We start from the raw sequence: 18795 nt of genomic DNA, 5'->3' as shown, positions 1-18795 counted from the left end.
TGATTTGGACTGTATTCAACCTTGCTACATTATTTATGATTTCTCTGTGATAAAGTAACAGTTGCAGCCCATCCTGTTTTCACAGAGGACTAAATGATTGCATGTTATCTGTATCTAAGAAGGTTAAGAGGGTCTTTCTGCTTTCTTGAAAAATATTCACAGCTCTTTTAACTGTTTAGCTTGTCCTTCAGTATAATTTTCTAATATGGGATTTGAAGGATATGAACCATCTGTTCCAGTTATGATAGTAAGGCCTTTCCACTTTTTATCATTTGGAAATTGTACTTGAGTGTTTTTAGGTAAAAGTTCTGTTAAATAAGCTTCTGTATCAGAAGGAATAACTGCTTCCTCACTGTCAGAATGGAAAACATCAGGTGGTATATGAGAGCAGCATAGAGAAAAAGAGTTAGCATCCTCATTATCACATTCCTCAGCAGAGATATTATCCTGTGACACCCCCAAACAGAAGCTCTGCAACCACTAAGCAATAACTCCCTGTTCACTCTCCTCCTAGCCCCCTAACCTCTAATCTATTTTCTGTCTGTTTGAATTTGCTTATTCTAGATATTTCATCAAAGTGAAGTCAGACAGTAGTTGTTCTTTTGTGCCTGGCTTTTCACCTAGCATGATGTCTTTGAGGTTCATCCATGTTGTAGCATGGATCAGAGCATCTTTCCTTTTTAGGACTGAATAATATTCCATTGTATGGACACGTGCATTTCCTTTATCTATTCTTCAGTTGACTTTGCCTGTTTCTTGCTATACATTGTCCCAGGACCTCCTGAGACAACTCTGCTTGCTCATGCATGTTGCTGCTTCTTTGCAGTAGGACTCTGCAAGGCAGGGTTACTAGGTCCCAGGAAATGTGTGTTTTTAATTGAGAAAAAATGCACTTCCCCTGCTTTTGTCTCTCTCCCACTTCCCAATCTCTTTCTGCTATGAGTGGATGTATTTGTGCCACATCAGGGCTGGGTCCTCTCCCAGACTGCAGTGCCAGCCAGGACCTTAGCTCAGGGTCCCCAGAATTTCCCTGAGGCCAGGCTGCCCCTGATGCTGATGCCCTTCCCAGACATTGATGAGTGTGGGGAGATTCCTGCCATCTGTGCCCACGGCATCTGCATCAACCAGATCGGGAGGTTCCACTGCGAGTGCCCCACGGGTTTCGACTACAACAGTGTCCTGCTGCTCTGTGAAGGTGCTGTGGCCCCCTACCCTGCCCCCAAGATTTGTCCCAGTCGCCACTGGGGTCTGGGTGGAATCCTAACCCCCCACTGCACTCTCTGGGATAGTCACTTAAACTCTGTGAGCCTCAGTTTTGCCATCTTTATAATGGAGCTCAGACCTTCCTAAGGCTCTCCATCCTTATAACCACCCTCACTCCAGTTCTGACTGCTTCTAGAGGGATCACCCACTCCAAAATCAGGAGCTAGGCTGGGAGTTTAGTTCTGGCAGGAAAGCCTCCTTCCCTCCCACCCCCGACTCCTGCCACTCCATTCATTGTTTTCCCTCCAGATGTGGATGAGTGTGCAAGCAGGGGCAGCCCCTGCCAGCAGAATGCTGACTGCGTCAACATCCCTGGAAGCTTCCGCTGCGAGTGCACCCGAGGATACAAGCTGTCACCAGGCGGGGCCTGCATGGGTGAATGGGGCCCCATGGGTGGGCAGGGAAGTGAAGGGGTGGAATGCAGGACAAAGCCTGGCCCTGCCACCCTGTGTTACTTGGGTGGGCACTGCTCTGTCCAGGCCTGTGTCCTTGTCTGTTCTATGGCGGGGGTGGTGGGATGCCGAGAGCGCCTGATGATAGGATGCCAGCAGCCTGGGGCGAGGAGGGGTACTGCCAGGCAGGGTCTCACTTCCCCCACTGCAGCATCAGGAGGACTCAGGGAGGCACTGGGAGGATGGGAGGGCCTGGTGACCCCATATTGCCTGCCAACCCCCTCCAGGATGGAATGAGTGCCAAGAGATCCCAAATGTCTGTCACCATGGCAACTGCGTGGACACGGAAGGCAGCTACAAATGCCTGTGTCACCGTGGCTTCTGGGCCTCAGCAGAGCAGACTGTGTGCATGGGTGAGACCCCCTCCCTCAGCCTCCTCCTGCCAGTCTAAGCTGTCAAGGGCAAGCGGCCTGGACCTGTACCTTCTGTGGTATGGGGAGGGTGGTGCTGCTGTCCATCCTAGTAAACAGACTGATCCACGTTTGAGTCCTTGGTGAAATGACTTATTTGCCTCCTCGTGCCTCAGTTTCGCCATCTGTAAAATGGGGGTGATGCATAGTCTCAGGGGTGCTTTCCAGCCATCACCCTCATGACTTTCCATCCATCTGAGCAGGGCCAGGTGCTGGGGAGGTGGGTCCAGCCCTTCCTTCAATCCCCAAGCCACCTGATGCCCTCGGTGAGCTGAGTGGGGGTCTGGGGCTTTGCTCGGTTAGACGTCGACGAGTGTGACCAACAGCCTTGTGGAAACGGGACCTGCAGGAACAGCGTCGGCTCCTACAACTGCCTCTGCTTCCCCGGCTTCACGCTGATGCACAGCAGGAATTGTGTGGGTGAGCTGGCTGGGCCAGCGGGCAGACCTTAGTGTTCTCCACTGAAAAATTGGTTCTTGGCCTGAGGGCATTCCTCTGAAATAAAGGATATTGCCCTGGAGTTCCCACTGGAAAAATAAGCTCAGGGGTTGGGGTTTTCCTGGAAAATGAATCAGCCACAAAGTTCTCTACACTCCTTCAGTTGCCAGGTGTCAGTGAGGGTGCTTGCAGGGAGGTCCCCTCTAGAACTTACACTGCAGTCATTGGTAATGAGATGGGTAGTGCAGAGACAGAAATGAAGAAATGAAGGCCAGAGCTGAGTGATTGGCACAGGTAGTTTACTGCTATGTTAAAAGCATGAACTCTGAGGTCAGATGGCTTGAGTTCAAATCTGAGTTTTGTCAGCTACCCGCTGTGTGACTCTAGATGAGTCACTTAACCTCTCTGTGCTCCAGTTTCCTCATGTATAAGAAAGGGGCTAACAGCATCTTGCCCATATCAATATCAGACCAAGTAGACTTCTAAACAAGGACTGTTGCCATGCATTGAGAGAGATATTGTATAATGATTAAGGGGCTAGTTCTCCAAGGTAACATAGCAGTCATAAATACATATGCTACTAATAACGGTGCTTCAAAATATATAAAGCAAAATCAATAGAAATGGAAAGAGGAATAAACAAATCTACCATTATCATTAGAAACTTCAACACTCCCTTCTCAGTAATGGAACAAGTAGACAGAAAATCAGTAAATCAGTAAGGATATGGAAGACCTGAAAATCACCATCAGCTATGTAGTCTAAGTTGATTATGTATAGCAGTATTAGTATTTATAGAACATTCTATCCAACAACAGCAGAATTTACATTCTTCCCAACCGCAAAAGGACATTCATCAAGAGGGACCATATTCTATGCCATAAAACAAACCTTAAAAAATCTCAAAGAATTGAATTCATGAAAAGTAGGTTCTCAGATAGCCATGGAATTAAACTAGAAGTGAATCACAGAAGGATATCCAGAAAATCCCCAGATACTTCGAAATTAAGCAACATACTTCTAAATAATACATAGATCACGGAGGAAATCATAAGGGAAATGCAAAAATATTTTGAATTAAACAAAAATGAAAACACAAACATACCAAAATTTGTGGGATGCAGCTAAGGGAGTTCTTAGAGGCAAATTCATAGCACTATGTGCTTTTATTAGAAAATATCAGTGCCTACCTCACAGGATAGTTGGACAGATAATATGCAGAAACTGGCTCATGAGGGCTCAGTAAGGTGATGTCGCTGCCATCAACTCATCTTCTTGGTGGACAGAATCAGAAAGGAGGCTCTGTCGCCTCTCAGGCTCTGGGTGACCCCATCTTGCCCATCTCCTTTTTGCAGATGTGGATGAGTGTGCCACCCTGGTGGGACAGGTATGCCAATTTGGCCAGTGCCTCAACACGGCGGGCTCCTTCCGCTGCCTTTGCCAGGATGGCTTCAAGCTAACAGCTGATGGGAAGAACTGTGTGGGTAAGTCTCCCTGCAATTCTGGGATCTGTCTTAGCCAGCTCCTGCTCCAAATTTACCTGTGACTGGAATGGCTGAGGCAGCATGGTTCAATTTAATAGTCATGCATTTATTTTAAGGTGTAAGAAAAAAAATAAAATAAAACCAGCACATCACACCCACATATTTGCAGGTCTTTTGCTTTGGGGTACGGTTGGAAATCCTAAATTCTGTGGTAAGGAGTAGTAGAGATGCTAAGTGGATGCTACTTAGCTTAACAAGGGACTTTCCTCCTTCTTCTCTTTGCCCACCCCTGGACATCATCTGTCTCCACCTCTGTTTCCCACTTGGGTCCAGATAACCTTTCCCCAGCCACCTTGTTGTCCTGAGTCTCAGCCCTTCCCCTGGATCCTGAATGGCCACCAGGAAGGCTTTGTTCTGGGACCCTTGGCCAGTACACAATGTCTACAGATGTTGGTCCTGGTCTGAGGCTGCTGGGACCCCCTTCCTTTCCACAGACATCAACGAGTGTCTCAGCCTCACGGGAACCTGCCTACCAGGGACTTGCCAGAACCTTGAGGGTTCTTTCCGCTGCATCTGCCCACCTGGCTTCCAGGTGCAGAGTGAACACTGCGTTGGTGAGTTTCTGGCTGGACCTTCCAGTTCTGGGGCCAGGAAGGTGCCTCTGGGCCTCTCTTTCCCCATTTGTAAAATGAGATTACCAACACTGGGGTCATGGGCGAGGGTGGAGATGCTTTTAGCACAGAGCCGAGCACAGCTCCACGTACTATTATTGTTTTATTCTGATTGCTTTTGGATAACCAGGACAGGGCTCTCTCTCCAGAGCCTGTGGGCTTTCTTGTGAATCCTGGTAAATGGCCAGGGCTGTGGGTCCCATAGCCTCGCTGAGCACCGAGACGTGGAACTCCTCGCTCACTCAGTGATGGTTGAGGTTTTGAGAGATGCAATCTGGAAGAATGTCTTCCACCTCTGTTTGTGCAACCTTGGGTCACTGTCAGCCTCTTTTTCATCCTGGTCTACAGTGGGGCTGCTGACGACTTGCCATGGATAACATGCAACCTGGGCTAACCTGGACCAGCCCAGCCTGCTCTCCTCTGGTCTAATCATCCATCTGAGCTAGCCTTTTAAAGCCTGCGTTAACCTAGAGCAGCCTGGCTTCACTTCCTGTGATCTGGTCTTCCATCTGGGCTAGGCTTGTACAGTCTGGGCTAACCTGGACCATCCTGGTCTGGTCTTCTCTGGTCTAATCTATGTGGTCTAACCTGAGCTAACTTCACCCAGTGGAGGTGAAATTTATCAGGTCTCAGTTATCTTTGTACAATTTTAGTCCCTAAAGATGAACTTTTTCTGACCATCACCCCTGCCCTGCTATCTCCTTCAGAGAAAGACCCCCCCCAACACACACACACACACACACACACGCACACACACGCACACACTCCACCCCCCAGTGCTCAGGCAGGTACCGAGCCCTGGGGGCCCTGCCCCCACTTCAGTCCTCGTACCCTCCTGGGCTGGGCCCCCACTCCGCCGGTCCCTTCTCCCAGCTGAGGCCACTTACCCCGGCAGAGGTCCTGCTTGCACCTGCTGAGGAAGCTATGGCCCCACCCAGCTCACGTTCCTGCCCCCCTCAGATGTCGACGAGTGCTCAGAAGAGCCCAGCTTATGCCTCTTTGGCACCTGCACCAACAGCCCTGGAAGCTTTCAGTGCCTCTGCCCACCCGGCTTTGTTCTTTCTGACAGTGGGCACCGTTGCTTTGGTGAGTCTGGAGCTCAGAGGCTTAGGGAGGAGGGTGGGAGGTGGGTGGTAAAGAGTCAGGGTTAGGAACCCCCTGAAAAGGGGGCTGAAGTTCTTTTTATGCAATTCCAGGAGCCCTCCCAGGGAGAGGTGCTTTTCTGCATCAGTAGGGGTCAATCTCGGGCAAGAAACCCTTTACCCAGACAGCTCACCTCTACCCACGGCTAAGCTGGTCCATTCTGGGCTGGCCTGGCCCACTGGGGCTCAGGTTGTCCTGTAAGGGCTGCCATGGCCCTTTCTGAACTGTTTTTTTCCAGCCTGGGCTGCTGTGGGCTGGGCCTACCACAGCTAGGTTAGCCCTGTCCGGTGTGGGCTAGCCTTACCCAGCCTGAGCTAGCCTCTTCTCTCACAAATTAGGGGAATCTGGGGGGTGAGGGGAGATCCTGCAGCTCAGTTCAGCCATTATTTGTTGTTCTGGTAGCCAGAGAACCCACCAGTCAACCAAATTCTAACTCCATGAGGACTTCACAGGTGGCTGGGAGTCCAGAGCCAAGGGCTGGGGGTCAGCAATGAGAATTTGGGGTCTGAAGTCCGGGATCCTCTGGGTCTCTGGCATCTGTGGCTTTGCCTCTCCAGGAAGGGGCTTCTGATCCAGGAATACCCTGGCTGAGTTTGAACCTTCTCCCTGGCCCAGGGATAAATCCCCAGCAGTGAAGGTGGGGTGGGATGATGCTGGAAGGGATTCCCAGTGGTAAAGCTGTCAGTGTCCCAGAGCGGGTCACGTGTCCATCCTCGACTGCAGCCACTATGGCCAGGGTCTGGTGTGTCCTAATTGGCCGCTAGGAGGGTCAGCGTTGGCCCATTCACGGGACCGCACTGGGGGAGGCATACTGGGCCGGTGGACATCCCTGACGGCCTAACAGAATTTCTCTGGGGTATCACGGTAACGGGGAACCCCCCACCCCACAGACACACGGCCAAGTTTCTGCTTCACCCGGTTTGAGGCTGGAAAGTGCTCAGTGCCCAAAGCTTTCAACACCACCAAAATCCAGTGCTGCTGCAGCCAGAGGTCTGGCAAGGGTTGGGGTGACCCTTGTGAGCTGTGTCCTCAGGAGGGCAGCGGTGAGCACCCCCGTCTGCGCCCCCTTTGCCGCATCCTTCCCACAGCCCTGTACCTGGTCTCCGACCACCTCCCCTTCCCCTGTGTCTAGCTGCTTTTCAGGAGTTGTGTCCTTTTGGCCATGGGGCAGTCCCAGGTCTGGATGATTCTCAGGAAGGTGAGGCCCCACTCGGATCTCCCTGTGCCTCTAAGTCCCAAGCTTCTGTCGGGACCAATAAGGGCGGGGGGCTCCCAAGGCGGCCTGGAGCCTGGGCTGTGGTTCCCCAGGAAGGGAGAGGCCAGGCTCCCCAGGGTGGCCTGGGTGCTGGGCCCGCCAGGTAAGTGACAGCCTTCTGCCACCCGCAGACGTGAACGAGTGTGTGGAGACCCCCGGTGTCTGCATCAACGGCCTCTGCATCAACACCGATGGCTCCTTCCGCTGCCAGTGTCCCTCCGGCTACAGCCTGGACTTCACAGGCATCAACTGTGTGGGTGAGGGACGGGGCCCGGCCCAGCCCCCTCCCAGGGAGGACGGAGGGAGGGCACCCAGCAGTCACCAGCCAAGTCATTCACCCTCGCTGGCCCTTTCACTTGTACCTTCTCTCCTGTGGCCACTCACTCATCTACTCACTCACTCACCCATTCACTCATTCACTCACTCGTTCACTCATCCACTCACTCACTCATCCATTCACTCACCCACTCACCCAGTCACTCACTCATTCACTCATCTACTCATCCACCCATTTGCTCACTCATTTACCCATCCACCCATTTGCTCACTCATCCACTCACTCATCCACTCAGTCATCCACTCACTCATCCACCCACTCACTCACACATTCACTCATCTACTCATCCTCCCATTTGCTCACTCATCCGCTCACTCATCCACTCACTCGTCCACCCACTCACTCATCCACCCACTCACTCATCCACTCATTCACTCACTCACTCACCCATTCACTCACACATTTACCCATTCACTCATCCACTTACTCACCCATTCACTTATCCATTCATTGATCCACTTATTCATTTACTCACTCATCCACACATTCATTCATTCACTCACTCATCTACTCACTTGCTCACTCATTTATTCACTCATTCATTTACTTGCTCATCTACTCATTCATTCACTCAATTCTTATTCATTTATTCATCCATTCACTTATTTCTTTTATTTGTTCAACTCATTCATTCACTTTTTCCCTCACTCATTAACTCATCCTCTCACTCATTCGACTCACTCATCCACTCATTCACTTGCTCATCTGTTCACTTATCCATTCACTCATTTGTTCATTTACTAACTCATTCACTCACTCATCCAGTCATGTATTAACTCATTCACTTATTCTTTTCTAATTCATTTATTCACTAACTCATTTATTTACTCATTTCTTCTCTTTTTCATTCATTAACCCATTCATTCTCTTGTTCACTCACTCATTCACCCCCTCATTCACTCATTCACTCACTGATTCATTCAGTTATTGAACATGTCCTGGTATGTCTGCCCTACTTCCAGCCTAGAGATGTATCAGATTGGGCCCTGTCTGGTCTGTAGTGGTCAACAGAGAGGCAGACAGGATAGTACTGAGGATAGGGGCTCTCCAAAAGCACTGACTGCCCCCTACTCCCACCCCAGACACAGATGAGTGCTCCGTCGGGCATCCCTGTGGGGAAGGCACGTGCACCAATGTCATTGGAGGCTTCAAATGTGCCTGTGCTGATGGCTTTGAGCCTGGCCCCACGATGACCTGCATGGGTATGACCTGCCCATGGGCCCTGGCCTCTGTGATGGGGGTGCCTGGGGCTGGCCTGAGGAGGAGTGGGGTCCCACAGGCAGACCCTACCCAGCAGCACTTCCCTTGGTCTCCCAGACATCGACGAATGCAGCCTTAACCCCCTGCTCTGTGCCTTCCGCTGCCGCAATACTGAGGGCTCCTACATGTGCACGTGCCCTGCTGGCTACGCCCTGCGGGAGGATGGAGCCATGTGCCGAGGTAGGGCCCACGTGGCAGGCAGGGACACCGTTTGTTGGAACATCGTGGGCCCTGGCATGACACAGACTTGGGGCTCACTATAAAATGGGGGTGCAAGAGTTTGTGCCTCCAAGGGTGGGAGTGATCCACAAATGAGATAACACAAGGGGAGAGCATGCAGTAGATGCTCTGTTATGAGCAGCGATTCTGCTTCTATTGATTACTGTGTTACTGTTATTAAAATGGGGTACAATCATCTCTCTGGGATCAGCCTAATGGGACATTGGGGTGCATGTGGCAGCCTCTTCCATGGTAGTTGGGCCCTCCCCGATGGAATAGGACACTGGTCCTCACCTGAGGTTCTGTCCCCTATGCAGGGGACATTCGATGATGTGTGGAGACTTTTTATTGTCACAACTGGGGTAGGGGCTGCTACTGGCATCTAGTGGGTAGAGATCAACGATGCTGCTCAATACCCCACAATGCACTGAATGTCCCCACCACAGAGTTATCCGGTCCCAAATGTCTACAGTGCCAAGGGTGGGAAACCCTAGGATGGGCCTTGGGCCCTCAAGGGCTATTTCAGCTTAAATGTTCCAGAAGTCATGATGACAAGCCTGACCCCCTCAGCTTCTCAGAAGAGATGAGCACCTGGCAGTGCCGAAGGGGTCTCTCTCTGGTCCCAGTGGAGCCACCAGGAGGTGGGATCCAGGCCCCCACAGCTTGGGGCCAGGCCGTGGGGCACTTGGCCTTGGCCACCCACCTGCCCGTGGTTGTCCGCAGACGTGGATGAGTGTGCAGACGGCCAACAGGACTGCCATATCCGGGGTATGATGTGCAAGAACCTCATCGGCACTTTCGTGTGTGTCTGCCCTCTTGGCACACGGCCCCAGCCTGGCTCCGGAGAAGGCTGCACAGGTATGGGTTGGCAGGGGTGCTTCATGGGTGCAGGTGAAGCAAGAGGGCACAGACCAACCCAAGGAAGACCATCTGGGCTGTGGAGAAAGTGGGCTGGGGGCTCTGGCCCCCACTGTCCAGCTTCTCCCCTCCCCCTTCTTCCAACCACAGATGATGACGAATGCCATACCCAGCCCAGCCTCTGTGCCAATGGCCACTGCATCAACACGGTGGGCAGCTTCCGCTGCGACTGCAACGAGGGCTTCCAGCCCAGCCCCTCCCTCACCGAGTGCCGCGGTGAGTGAGGCCAGCACAAGGTGTGGTGGACGCAACCCCTAACCATGCAGCCTGGCCTGGGAGCATTAAGGGTTACAGAAGAGCCCACTTAGCCTATCTGTACCCAGTTCTCCATGTGCACACCTGCTATTCTCTTTGACCATGCCCCCTGGCCCAGATGCCACAGCTCCTCCAACCCCAGGAGTTTCACCTCTGCCCTCATCATGCCCAGCAACAGGCCGTCCTCAACTTCAGCACCTTGGGGAGATAAGCCTAGCGAGCAATGCTGGGTGCCTGATGACTTGTCCATCCCTGCACCCACATCTCAGTCCTGGCTGCTCTCCTCTTCTTCCTTTTCTCCCCATCCCACCTGTACCACACCCCCCACCCAGACGCAGCTCACTTCAAAGCAAGCTCGGCCTTTTTGTCCCCAAACCCCATGTTGGTGGGACCCCCAGAGCCCCCAAGACACACACCCAAAGACCTTATTCACCTTGCTCCAACATCCAGTCTCTACATCTGTCCTCTCTGTGTGCCACATGTCTCTGGACGTCCCCCCTAGCTCTGTCTCCAGTGGTCCAGGGTACCCCCACCTCTTGCCTTGTCCTCCCAGCATCCTCTGGCCGCCATGCCGCCCCCTGACCCTCCCTTCTCTCCAGGGCCTTTGCCCTCAGGAAGAAGTCCACCCTCCCTACCCTGGAGGCCTCCCACTGATCTCTCAGGCTGCTGTCCCTCCACCCCTCCCAGAGATGGCCTTCACGGTGTAAGACGAGCGATGGATTGAAAGGTTTCGCCCCGTGTGCACTTGCACACATGTCCAGGATGTCTGCAAGCCCACCTGCAGGCTCACAAAGTGCCAGGAGCCGCGGGGAGGGGTGCTATGTGCACCATTTCTCACACCTGCCAACCCCACCTGTTCTCCCCAGACGTCCGGCAGGGGCCCTGCTTTTCCGAGGTGCTGCAGGCTGTGTGCCAGGCTCAGGCGAGCAGCGGTGAGGATGTCACCAGGGCGGAGTGCTGTTGCTCGGGGGGCCGTGGCTGGGGGCCCCGCTGCGAGCTCTGCCCCCTGCCCGGCACCCCCGCCTACCAGAAGCTGTGTCCCCATGGCTCAGGCTACACCGCTGAGGGCCGAGGTGGGCACCCTGCTCCTCAGGATGCTGATGGGGTTGGGGTGAGGGGCATCTGTTCCCAGTCACGTGTGAGCCGCTGTGGTGTGTGTGTGTGTGTTGGGTGTATGCGAGCTCGTTAGTCAGTGTGTGCCTGGGTGACCTGGTGCAGGTGTGTGACCTGGTACGTGTGTTCCGTATGTGTGCAGGAACTCAATGGTGAGCATGGGGTTGGGTGTGGCAGGTATGCAAGCCCAGGTATGTGTGTTCTGTGCATGTGTGAACTAGTTAACGTGTTCATGTCTGTACCACCGAGTGGGTGAAATTCTGCTAGCCAGTGTGATCCCTCTGTGTGTGCAAGCTTGTTAGAGTGTGTGCTAGTGAACGTGTGAACCAGTGTACAAGCCAAGCCAACATTGGTGTGTTCTATGTGTGAGCTTGTTAATGACTTTGTGTGCTAGAATGTGTATTTAAGTGTGAGCCAGTGTGTTTCTTCTGTGTGTGGGGGCTTGTTAATGAGTATATGTGTGCTAGTGAACGTGTGAAAGTGTGAGAGCTATTGTGAAACACTTTCAGACTTAAAGAACAGTTGCAAATATAATACGAAACCTGTACAAAGAACTCCAACACTCCCGCCAGATGCCCAGATCCACCAATTTTAACATTTTGCCACATTTTCTGTATCATTGTATCTCACCATCTATCTGTCAATCCATCCACCTATTTGTCTGTGTGTCTGGCTATCATTCCATTTTCTGAACATTTGAGAGTAGGTTGTAGACATTGTGCCATTTGAACACTTCGTACTACCATGTACATTTCCTACAGACAAGGATATTCACCTATATAACCACCGTAAGTGCAGTTATCAAGTTCAAGAAACTTAACATTGGTATATAGTCTATGTTCCAGTGTTTTTATATGCCCCAATATTGTCTCTTTGAGCCTTATCTCCTGCCTTGTTAGATCCTGCTCAGGATCATATATTGCATTTAATTATCATTGTCTCTTCAGTTGCTCTTTTTTTTTTTTTTTTTTTTTGTGAGAACATGTACACAGCATAAACTTTTTCATCTCAACCACTCCCGAGCACACCATTCAGGGGAATTAATCACACTTGCATTGTTGCAGTGCCATCACCACCTTCCATTCCTAAAACTTTCTCATCTCCCCAAACAGAAACCCTATACCCATCAGGCATTAACTCCCCATTGTCCCTGCTGCCCCTGGCAACCTGTACTGTATTTTCTCTCTCTATGATTTTGCGTATTCTGATACTTTCTTTGTAGTTACCATGGAGTTTAAATTTAACACCCTAAATATACAATAACCTCATTGGCTTGGATACCAACTTTAAGAGCATACGCATACCGTGTTCCAATACCCTCTGTCCCCCCGCTTTTATGTAGTTGTCAAAATTACATATTTAGACATTATGAGACCAAAACCACTGATCTATTATTATATTTTATACATTTGTCATTTAGATCCTGTAGGAAGTAAAAGGCGGAGTTACAAACCAAAACACACTAAATACTAGCATTTACTTTTACCCATGTTATTACCGTTACTGGAAATCTTCACTTCTTCATATGGCTTTGATCCTTTATCTATTGTCCTTTCCTTTCAACCTGCAGAACTCTTTAGCAATTCTTGTAGGGCTGGGCTACTGGTAATGAACTCCCTCAGTTTCGTTTAATTGGGAATGTCTTAATTCACCCTCATTTTTTTTTTTTTTTTTTTTTAATCATCATTTTATTGAGATACATTAACATACCACGCAGTCATACAAAACAAATTGTACTTTCGATTGTTTACAGTACCATTACATAGTTGTACATTCATCACCTAAATCTATCCCTGACACCTTCATTAGCACACACACAAAAATAACAAGAATAATAATTAGAGTGAAAAAGAGCAATTGAAGTAAAAAAGAACACTAGGTACCTTTGTCTGTTTGTTTGCTTCCCCTACTTTTCTACACATCGATCCATAAACTAGACAAAGTGGAGTTTGGTCCTTATGGCATTCCCAATCCCACTGTCACCCCTCATAAGCTACATTTTTATACAACTGTCTTCGAGATTCATGGGTTCTGGGTTGTAGTTTAATAGTTTCAGGTATCCACCACCAGCTACCCCAATTCTTTAGAACCTAAAAAAGGTTGTCTAAAGTGTGCGTAAGAGTGCCCACCAGAGTGATCTCTCGGCTCATTTTGGAATCTCTCTGCCACTGAAGCTTATTTCATTTCCTTTCACATCCCCCTTTTGGTCAAGAAGATGTTCTCCATCCCACGATGCCGGGTCTACATTCCTCCCCGGGAGTCATATTCCACGTTGCCAGGGAGATTCACTTCCCTGGGTGTCTGATCCCACGTAGGGGGGAGGGCAGTGATTTCACCTTTCAAGTTGGCTTAGCCAGAGAGAGAGGGCCACATCTGAGCAACAAAGAGGCATTCAGGAGGAGACTCTTAGGCACAAATACAGGGAGGCCTAGCCTCTCCTTTGCAGCAACCGTCTTCCCAAGGGTAAAACTTATGGTAGAGGGCTCAACCCATCAAACCACCAGTCCCCTATGTCTGTGGTCATGTTAGCAACCATGGAGGTGGGGTAGGCGAATACCCCTGCATTCTCCACAGGCTCCTCAAGGGGGCACTACATCTTTTTTTTTTTTTTTTTTTTTTTTCCTTGTTTGTCTTTTTTCTTTTTTTTTTTTTTTAACTTTCCCTTCTTTTTCAAATCAACTGTATGAAAAAAAAAGTTAAAAAGAAAACAAACATACAATAAAAGAACATTTCAAAGAGACCATAGCAAGGGAGTAAGAAAAAGACAACTAACCTAAGATAACTGCTTAACTTCCAACATGTTCCTACTTTACCCCAAGAAAGTTACATACTATAGCAACATTTCAGTGAACTTGTTCCTACTACATCCATCAGAAATTAACAGACCATAGTCATTTCTGGGCATCCCCAGAACGTTAAATAGCTTATCTGTTCTTCTTGGATTATTGTTCCCCCTTCCTTAATTGCTCTCTACTGCTAGTTCCCCTACATTCTACATTATAAACCATTTGTTTTACATTTTTCAAAGTTCACATTAGTGGTAGCATATAATATTTCTCTTTTTGTGCCTGGCTTATTTCGCTCAGCATTATGTCTTCAAGGTTCATCCATGTTGTCATATGTTTCACCAGATCGTTCCTTCTTACTGCCGCGTAGTATTCCATCGTGTGTATATACCACATTTTATTTGTCCACTCATCTGTTGATGGACATTTGGGTTGTTTCCATCTCTTGGCAATTGTGAATAATGCTGCTATGAACATTGGCGTGCAGATATCTGTTCGTGTCACTGCTTTCCGATCTTCCGGGTATATCCCGAGAAGTGCAATCGCTGGATCGAATGGTAGCTCTATCTCTAGTTTTCTAAGGAACTGCCAGACTGACTTCCAGAGTGGCTGAACCATTATACAGTCCCACCAACAATGAATAAGAGTTCCAATTTCTCCACATCCCCTCCAGCATTTGTAGTTTCCTGTTTGTTTAATGGCAGCCATTCTAACCGGTGTTAGATGGTATCTCATTGTGGTCTTAATTTGCATCTCTCTAATAGCTAGTGAAGCTGAACATTTTTTCATGTGTTTCTTGGCCATTTGTATTTCCTCTTCAGAGAACTGTCTTTTCATATCTTTTGCCCATTTTATAATTGGGCTGTCTGTACTATTGTCATTGAGTTGTAGGATTTCTTTGTATATGCAAGATATCAGTCTTTTGTCAGATACATGGTTTCCAAAAATTTTTTCCCATTGAGTTGGCTGCCTCTTTACCTTTTTGAGAAATTCCTTTGAGGTGCAGAAACTTCTAAGCTTGAGGAGTTCCCATTTATCTATTTTCTCTTTTGTTGCTTGTGCTTTGGGTGTAAAGTCTAGGAAGTGGCCTCCTAATACAAGGTCTTGAAGATGTTTTCCTACATTATCTTCTAGGAGTTTAATGGTACTTTCTTTTATATTGAGATCTTTGGTCCATTTGAGTTAATTTTTGTGTAGGGGGTGAGGTAGGGGTCCTCTTTCATTCTTTTGGATATGGATATCCAACTCTCCCAGCCCCATTTGTTGAAAAGACCATTATGGCTCAGTTCGGTGACTTTGGGGGCCTTATCAAAGATCAGTCGGCCATAGATCTGAGGGTCTATCTCTGAATTCTCAATTCGATTCCATTGATCTATATGTCTATCTTTGTGCCAGTACCATGCTGTTTTGGCAACTGTGGCTTTATAATAAGCTTCAAAGTCAGGGAGTGTAAGTCCTCCCACTTCGTTTTTCTTTTTTAAAGTGTCTTTAGCAATTCGAGGCATCTTCCCTTTCCAAATAAATTTGATAACTAGCTTTTCCAAGTCTGCAAAGTAGGTTGTTGGAATTTTGATTGGGATTGCATTGAATCTGTAGATGAGTTTGGGTAGAATTGACATCTTAATGACATTTAGCCTTCCTATCCATGAACATGGAATATTTTTCCATCTTTTAAGGTCCCCTTCTATTTCTTTTAGTAGAGTTATGTAGTTTTCTTTGTATAGGTCTTTTACATCTTTGGTTAAGTTTATTCCTAGGTACTTGATTTTTTTAGTTGCTATTGAAATGGTATCTTTTTCTTGAGTGTCTCTTCAGTTTGTTCATTTCTAGCATATAGAAACATTACTGACTTATGTGCATTAATCTTGTATCCCGCTACTTTGCTAAATTTGTTATTAGCTCTAGTAGGTGTATCGTCGATTTCTCAGGGTTTTCTAGATATAAGATCATATCATCTGCAAACAATGACAGTTTTACTTCTTCTTTTCCAATTTGGATGCCTTTTATTTCTTTGTCTTGCCGGATTGCCCTGGCTAGCACTTCCAGCACAATGTTGAATAACAGTGGTGACAGCGGGCATCCTTGTCTTGTTCCTGATCTTAGAGGGAAGGCTTTCAGTCTCTCACCATTGAGTACTATGCTGGCTGTGGGTTTTCATATATGCTCTTTATCATGTTGAGGAAGTTTCCTTCAATTCCTACCTTTTGAAGTGTTTTTATCAAAAACGGATGTTGGATTTTGTCAAATGCTTTTTCAGCATCTATTGAGATGATCAATTGATTTTTCCCTTTCGAGTTTTTAATGTGTTGTAATACATTGATTGTTTTTCTTATGTTGAACCATCCTTGCATGCCTGGAATGAACCCCACTTGGTCATGGTGTATGATTTTTTTAATGTGTCTTTGGATTCGATTTGCAAGTATTTTGTTGAGGATTTTTGCATCTATATTCATTAGGGAGATTGGCCGGTAGTTTTCCTTTTTTGTAGCATCTTTGCCTGGTTTTGGTATTAGATTGATGTTAGCTTCATAAAATGAATTAGGTAGTGTTCCATTTTTTTCAATGTTTTGAAAGAGTTTGAGTAAGATTGGTGTCAGTTCTTTCTGGAAAGTTTGGTAGAATTCCCCTGTGAAGCCATCTGGCCCTGGGCATTTATTTGTGGGAAGATTTTTGATGACTGATTGGATCTCTTTGCTTGTGATGGGTTGGTTGAGGACTTCTATTTCTTCTCTGGTCAGTCTAGGTTGTTCATATGTTTCCAGGAAATTGTCCATTTCTTCTACATTATCCAGTTTGTTGCCATACAGTTGTTCATAATATCCTCTTATAATTTTTTTAATTTCTTCAGGATCTGCAGTTATGTCACCTTTTTCATTCATTATTTTGTTTATATGGGTCTTCTCCCTTTTTGATTTTGTCAGTCTAGCTAGGGGCTTGTCAATCTTGTTGATCTTCTCAAAGAACCAACTTTTGGTGATATTTATCCTTTCTATTGTTTTTTTGTTCTCTATGTCATTTATTTCTGCTTTAATCCTTGTTATTTCTTTTCTTGTACTTGGTTTAGGATTGGTTTGCTGTTCATTTTCTAGCTTCTTCAGTTGATCCATTAGTTCTTTGATTTTGGCTCTTTCTTCCTTTTTAATATATGCGTTTAGTGCTATAAATTTCCCCCTTAGCACTGCTTTTGCTGCATCCCATAGGTTTTGGTATGTTGTGTTCTCATTTTCATTCGTCTCTATATATTTAGCAATTTCTCTTGCTATTTCTTCTTTAACCCACTGATTGTTTAGGAGTGTGTTGTTTAACCTCCAGGTATTTGTGAATTTTCTAAGTCTCTGATGGTTATTGACTTCTAATTGTATTCCATTGTGGTCAGAGAATGTGCTTTGAATAATTTCAATCTTTTTAAATTTATTGAGGCTTGTTTTATGTCCCAGCATATGATCTATTCTGGAGAAAGTTCCGTGAGCACTAGAAAAGTATGTGTATCCTGGTGATTTGGGATGTAATGTCCTGTAGATGTCTGTTAAATCTAATTCATTTATCAGATTGTTTAGGTTTTCAATTTCCTTATTGGTCTTCTGTCTGGTTGATCTATCTATAGGAGAGAGTGATGTGTTGAAGTCTCCCACAATTATTGTGGAAACATCAATTGCTTCCTTTAGTTTTGCCAATGTTTCTCTCATGTATTTTGTGGCACCTTGATTGGGTGCATAGACATTTACGATTGTTATTTCTTCTTGCTGAATTGCCCCTTTTATTAGTATGTAGTGGCCTTCTTTGTCTCTCAAAACATCCCTGCATTTGAAGTCTATTTTATCTGAGATTAATATTGCTACACCTGCTTTCTTTTGGCTGTAGCTTGCATGGAATATTTTTTTCCATCCTTTCACTTTCAGTTTCTTTGTGTCCCTGTGTCTAAGATGAGTCTCTTGTATGCAACATATTGATGGTTCATTTTTTTTGATCCATTCTGCGAATCTATATCTTTTAATTGGGGAGTTTAATCCATTTACATTCAACGTTAAAACCGTGAAGGCATTTCTTGAATCGGCCATCTTATCCTTTGGATTATGTTTGCCATATTTTTCCCTCTCTCTATTAATATCCTTTATTGTACCCGTACCGAATCTCTTTAGTACTGAACCTTTCTCCAAGTCTCTCTGTCCTGTCTTTGTTTCTCTGTCTGTAGGGCTCCCTTTAGTATCTCCAGTAGGGCAGGTCTCTTGTTAGCAAATTCTCTCAGCATTTGTTTGTCTGTGAAAAATTTAAGCTCTCCCTCAAATTTGAAGGAGAGCTTTGCTGGGTAAAGTATTCTTGGCTGGAAATTCCTCTCACTCAGAATTTTAAATATATCGTGCCACTGCCTTCTCGCCTCCATGGTGGCTGCTGAGTAGTCACTACTTAGTCTTATGCTGTTTCCTTTGTATGTGGTGAATTGCTTTTCTCTTGCTGCTTTCAGAACTTGCTCCTTCTCTTCTATGTTTGACAGTGTGATCAGTATATGTCTCGGAGTGGGTTTTTTTGGATTTATTCTATTTGGAGTTCGCTGAGCATTTATGATTTGTGTATTTATGTTGTTTAGAAGATTTGGGAAGTTTTCCCCAACAATTTCTTTGAATACTCTTCCTAGACCTTTACCCTTTTCTTCCCCTTCTGGGACACCAATGAGTCTTATATTCGGACGTTTCATATTATCTATCATATCCCTGAGGTCCATTTCGAGTTTTTCAATTTTTTTCCCCATTCTTTCTTTTATGTTTTCATTTTCCATTTTGTCATCTTCCAGGT

General features: G+C 46.9%; 1 protein-coding gene across 1 annotated transcript in view; it reads left to right on the top strand.

The window, feature by feature from the left end:
* FBN3 (fibrillin 3) overlaps positions 1–18795 on the top strand; it is a 77321-nt gene that overhangs the window by 44200 nt on the left and 14326 nt on the right. Inside the window, exons 42-56 of the mRNA XM_037824424.1 lie at positions 1070–1195; positions 1513–1638; positions 1943–2068; positions 2429–2545; positions 3919–4047; positions 4542–4661; positions 5679–5804; positions 6752–6904; positions 6994–7059; positions 7248–7373; positions 8536–8655; positions 8771–8893; positions 9656–9790; positions 9941–10066; positions 10972–11178. Coding sequence (XP_037680352.1) covers positions 1070–1195; positions 1513–1638; positions 1943–2068; positions 2429–2545; positions 3919–4047; positions 4542–4661; positions 5679–5804; positions 6752–6904; positions 6994–7059; positions 7248–7373; positions 8536–8655; positions 8771–8893; positions 9656–9790; positions 9941–10066; positions 10972–11178 — 1926 coding nt within the window. The remainder of the gene's footprint in view (positions 1–1069; positions 1196–1512; positions 1639–1942; positions 2069–2428; positions 2546–3918; positions 4048–4541; positions 4662–5678; positions 5805–6751; positions 6905–6993; positions 7060–7247; positions 7374–8535; positions 8656–8770; positions 8894–9655; positions 9791–9940; positions 10067–10971; positions 11179–18795) is intronic.

The sequence above is a fragment of the Choloepus didactylus genome (genome assembly GCF_015220235.1).
Source record: "Choloepus didactylus isolate mChoDid1 chromosome 25 unlocalized genomic scaffold, mChoDid1.pri SUPER_25_unloc2, whole genome shotgun sequence".
NCBI classification, from domain to species: Eukaryota; Metazoa; Chordata; class Mammalia; order Pilosa; family Megalonychidae; genus Choloepus; species Choloepus didactylus.
The sequence above is the reverse complement of the archived record's forward strand: the minus strand, read 5'-3'. Positions and strand labels throughout refer to the sequence as shown.